Genomic DNA, 4,961 nt, shown 5'->3' with positions numbered 1-4,961 from the left:
AGCTTAGTAATTTTCTTGGGTTGCAAATTGAAAATCTGGATAAAGGAATTTATGTGTCTCAGTTCAGTTATGCTAAACGACTCATTGAGAAATTTGGTTTGATTGATGGAAAGAAGCGATCTACACCACTTGATGTAAATACAAGACTTCATCGTGACGAAGGAACATGTTTGTCGGACCCTCGTCCCTTTCGTACACTTGTGGGAAGTCTTATTTATTTGACAATAACAAGGCCGGATATTGCCTTCTCTGTTGGCATGGTCAGTCGATACATGCAAGAGCCAAGGAAGCCACACTTCGAAGAGGCTAAAAAGATCTTAAAATATGTTAATTCTACTCTTAACTTGGGTCTACTCTATGAGAAGGGTGTAGAGTTTTCTTTACAAGGATTTGCAAATGCTGATTTTGGTGGAGACTTGGATGATCGGAGATCAACTTCTGGTTTTGTATTTCTGCGAGGAGCAACAAGTATATCATGGTGTAGCAAAAAGCAAAGTTCAGTATCTCTATCCACGACTGAAGCAGAGTACAAAGCATCTGCTCAGGCTGCTCAAGAGTGTATGTGGCTTCGTAGACTCTTTGAAGATCTGCACGTACCCATTGATCAACCCATTCCTATTCATGGAGATAATCTGAGTGCAATCAAACTTACGTCTAATCCTGTCTTCCACGCGAGGACAAAACATATTGAACTTGAGCATCATTTCATTCGTGAGAAAGTGCTCGACGGAATTATTGATATGGTCGCAGTTAAGAGTGAAGACCACATTGCTGACATTTTTACAAAAACACTTCCAAAGGGTGCATTCGAAGATCTGCGATCAAAGCTCGGATTAGTTCTGAGAACATCACTTTAAGGGGGAGTGTTGAATTATAAAGTGATGTTTTATTTTTTTGGTTCGTAATTTTTTAGTTAAGATTTAAATATTTTATTTTATAATTTGAAAGGTTAATCATTGTCCGAGTCTTTAATTAGGATAATCTTGTCCGAGTCTTTAGGTGATTAGAATTTATTTTTGTGATCCTAATTTATAGGATCTGGTCTTACGTGATCCTATTTTATAGGATCTAGCGATAGTTTGTAAAGCCTATTTATAGGCTCCTTCGTTTCTGATTTTGAATGCAAGAGAGTTTTTATTATTCCATCGTCCAGTTTTTTATCTCTTAAAAAATTCTTCTTATCAAGAGCTTCTTCACGGTAAGTCACTTCGATATTCTTGGAGTGACAGAAGTTTCGTCGATTCTGATTTTCTCTACAGTGGAATGAGCAAGAGGAACTTGGTAATCCTCTATTTTTTTCATTACTATTTTAATTTTATTTTTCAAAATCTCATGATAACTTAAATATCAAAGGGACTTCATCGGGATGACTCCCATTGCCCTGTGAAATGTTTAATCCATTTAAGTTGATATGGCCAAAATGTGAAAGGAAACTTCATCAGTAATTTTCAATGAGTGAGAGATTTCTGTCCAAGGGCAGAGCCACGCTCAAGCCTATTCGAGCGATAGCCCGAGGGCCCGATGGTGTTCAGAAAGGGAAAAACTAGGATTTGTCATTGGAAAAAGGAAAAAACATAAGCAAAAGAGGAAGTAGCACCGGGTGATGGCGTAGCTTGTAGCCCACAACCCGAGAAATATACTGTGAAATATATTTCTTTTATTTGTTACAATTCAAATTCAATAATAAAAATTATTCTAACGATGAGAAATTGAACCCGGAGGATCCTGTGGCTTCCATCCTCCTGGGCCACCATAGAACAAGCCAGAATCGACATTGTATATGGCATCATAGAAGGGTTTGCCAATATCAAGGAACGTTTCTGCATGCTGGACATATGGCGGGTATGGATTAAGCTCCCCATTCCAAACGGTGATGTTCTTAAAAGATGCTCCTCTAAGTTCTCCATTGCCCGTCGGAGGACTAGGCTGATCCGTAGGAGAGCTAGCTGTCGCACTCAGTTGAATCTGAGAAGAATCAGCCATGTTGTTGAAGATCTCCTTCGGCCAATAGCCAATCGGTTCTTGGTTATTGATCAGAATCCAATTAGACATTTTTGGATCCTAGAAAAAATAAGCAGATCTTTATTTTCAAACCGTCAAAATTTAAAAAAAAAAAAAAAACTGAGAGTTGAGCTTCTGTTACCCTAAATATACTGAGTACCATGTTGCTTAGGGTGTAAACTTGGCCTGGTGTCGTCCTTTCACTTAATTGGATGAAACCTGCACAATGGATGTTGAAGCAACCAGTCTTTTGATACCCATCTGTCTAAAAAGAAAATCAAGTTATGATCATGAACTATAGTTAATCGATGAAGACTAAAACATTCCAAAACTCACTGTCCAATAAGTGAAGAAGTGAGTCAAGTTGTCTCCCTCAGCTTCATGATGAACCTACACAAGAGATAGAAGAAGCAGTGATTAGTTGAATGCAACAACAAGCCATGAGCATTGACTATTTACGATTAATACTGACATGAAATCCAGCTTGTACGACGTTGCGGTATGCCAGAGGGCCTGTTTCTCCTTTATTGACAATGATTTGTGTTGCACTTGTTTGAGTATCCAATACACCGAAGAGTTGATAAACATCCAAAACAGCTGATATTCCATAGAACTTCACTGGCTCATTCAAATCCGAAAATGACACTCCAGCAGTCTGCAGATTCATATGTATAAATTCAGAATAGAATATTTAAACCCTTGCAAATGTATACTTGCATATATATACTTACATAAGCTTCAACAGTGACAGTATCCTCTTGCAGATCTATGCGTTTGGTTCGTTGGATTTGCTTTTCTCTGATCAAATCTTCTCTTGTAGTTCTTCTGATAAGGACAGTGCCCCGAGGACAACGTCTAGGCAGCTTTACGGTTTCCGAGGATGGATTCTTGTTCATGCTCTTTGGAAACGATATAGATTTAATCTGTGTGATTAAGTGTGCATAGTCAAATGCATATTATGAGCACTGATGAAGGTATAATATATAATTGAGATTGTTTTACTTACCTGAAGAGTGTGGTTCTTAAGCAAAGGATGATCGAAAGCTGGTTGTCTGTAAATATCCACACAGTCAAATGTGATCCCATGCTCATCCTGTATCATTAATTTTTAAAAATAATTAAAAAGTATTTATAGGAAAAATTAAAAATATTTAAATATGAGAAGATGGTGCGGCTTGCCTTGAAAGATTTGACATAAGGCTTGTTAAGGGATTTGAGCTGTGTCTGCAATTCTTTCTCTTCTGCTTCAGACAAATACCTTGCAGTATGATCTGCAGCTACTGAGTGATACAGAAGAGCACACAGAATGAATAAAACTAGAGCTTGTGATCCTTCCATGTGACTCATCTTCTCTTGAAGTAATCAAATCCACAGACGCTTATAAAGCGGAATAAAATCTCCTAAAAAGGAATGTTAGAGATGGTAACAACCATGAATGAGATTTTATTCATGATTAGCGGGTTTATGCGATGTGTAATTAGTTTTCAAGATATAATTGTAAGATATTTGTGAATAATTTGAGCCAATTTAATTGTCTGCTTAAAGAAATACCTGCAAAAAAGTAGAACAATGTTATTTTGAAGGCTATTGGAAAATTTTAATTAGCTGAAACAAGTACTGATTTGAGAATTTTGGAGAGACTTGTTGTTAAATATAATATGTATTTGAATTTTGGAGAGACTTGATGTTAAATATAATATGTTAAATGCATAAATAGTGGTGATTACTGGAATCTAAATAATTATCAATTACAAGAATTTATTTATTCTTGGTAATTTTTTTATTAAAAAAACTGTATTTATTTAACAAACTCTAATGATTACTAAATTGATGGACTTTTTTTTGCATATCATCTAAAAGAAATATTTTCAAAAATTAAGAATTCAAAGTGTAAAATCCTTTTATGTAAAGTTACGTTTTTAAACAAAGAAAATCATTATTAGCAGCTGCTTGTGTATATACGTATAGTTAAGTAATGAAAGAAATTATAATTACTTTTTTAATCAAATTTTTTATCATTTATTAAAAATGCATGAGTTGTAAATTTAAGAATATTCCCTCTATCCAATTAATTTTGCTTTAATTATTTCTAAATTTATTTTATCTTATAAAGATATGGATGGAAACATGATTATCTTTCTTAATCTTATTTTAATTTTTTATGTATACCTTTATTCAATCAAATTATTAATTTTTTTAAAAATGTACTTTGTTGACTCTAAACACCACCGCAACTCTTACGAATGATCATCTTCGATATGACCAAACGGATAGTCAAATCATTCTTTTGAAAAATGCCATCGGACCACACAAGGGTTATCTAAGCTAAAAAGGCTCAATCCACACCACAACTTTCTTTGAAATTCACTTACAGCCTTTGACACACCAAAAGAATCTCAAACTACATACTAAGTTTAGGATAGCAAGTGTGTGCAATATTTTCACAAGTAAGCAAGATTAAACCCTCAACAAAATAAACCCCTAAGGCCTACAACCTTTGGTGTACTAAAAGAATCTCAAAGCACTAGATTTGCAATTATAGAAGTGAGTACTTGCCCTTATTGTGGCAATACGCTCATCCTCAGCGCCCCCGTCAACCCGTCCCAAGGTCAACACGGAGGAGGTAAATCACGGGCGGCTACTAACCTTTGGAATAGTGACTAGCACATAAGGGAGACATTTACCTCGGTTTTATCGAGATTTGAACCCCAGATCTCATTGTGGCAACACCTCATGTGCTAGTCACTAGACCCATCCGAGGGGATGAGTACTTGCCCTTATGGTTCTAGAGAAAATATAGTAAATTATAGTTATTTTATTAACTACCAAAACATATAGAATTGAGAGACATATTATATGATAGGAAACAATAATGAAGTATACTTTTTTTTAGGAGCCAAGTTCGTTGTGGTAATCCTATGGCTTTATATCATATATCACGTTAACCTATGGCTTTATAT

General features: G+C 35.4%; 1 protein-coding gene across 1 annotated transcript; it reads right to left on the bottom strand.

Annotated features, from left to right (window-relative positions):
• Positions 1-1,695: 1,695 nt before the first annotated feature.
• On the bottom strand, positions 1,696-3,339 carry LOC121994904. The gene is made up of 7 exons (XM_042548788.1): positions 3,181-3,339; positions 3,008-3,094; positions 2,733-2,924; positions 2,474-2,656; positions 2,338-2,391; positions 2,162-2,266; positions 1,696-2,061 (listed from the first exon to the last, which is right to left on the bottom strand). Exons 1-7 carry the CDS (start codon positions 3,337-3,339, stop codon positions 1,696-1,698), a joined length of 1,146 nt encoding a protein of 381 aa, XP_042404722.1.
• Positions 3,340-4,961: the final 1,622 nt, after the last annotated feature.

This window comes from Zingiber officinale, chromosome 6A, assembly GCF_018446385.1.
Source record: "Zingiber officinale cultivar Zhangliang chromosome 6A, Zo_v1.1, whole genome shotgun sequence".
Classification (NCBI taxonomy): domain Eukaryota; kingdom Viridiplantae; phylum Streptophyta; class Magnoliopsida; order Zingiberales; family Zingiberaceae; genus Zingiber; species Zingiber officinale.
Note: the sequence above shows the minus strand (reverse complement) of the source record. Positions and strands in the feature narration are given on the sequence as shown.

Bases quoted from the DNA above. Each gene is read 5' to 3' on its own strand.
- LOC121994904 (XM_042548788.1), bottom strand. From the start codon at position 3,339: ATGGAAGGATCACAAGCTCTAGTTTTATTCATTCTGTGTGCTCTTCTG. The intron at 2,925-3,007 runs GTAAGTAAAACA...TTAATCACACAG, and splicing joins TTAAGAACCACACTCTTCAG to ATTAAATCTATATCGTTTCC. The intron at 2,657-2,732 runs GTAAGTATATAT...ATGAATCTGCAG, and splicing joins CTGTCACTGTTGAAGCTTAT to ACTGCTGGAGTGTCATTTTC.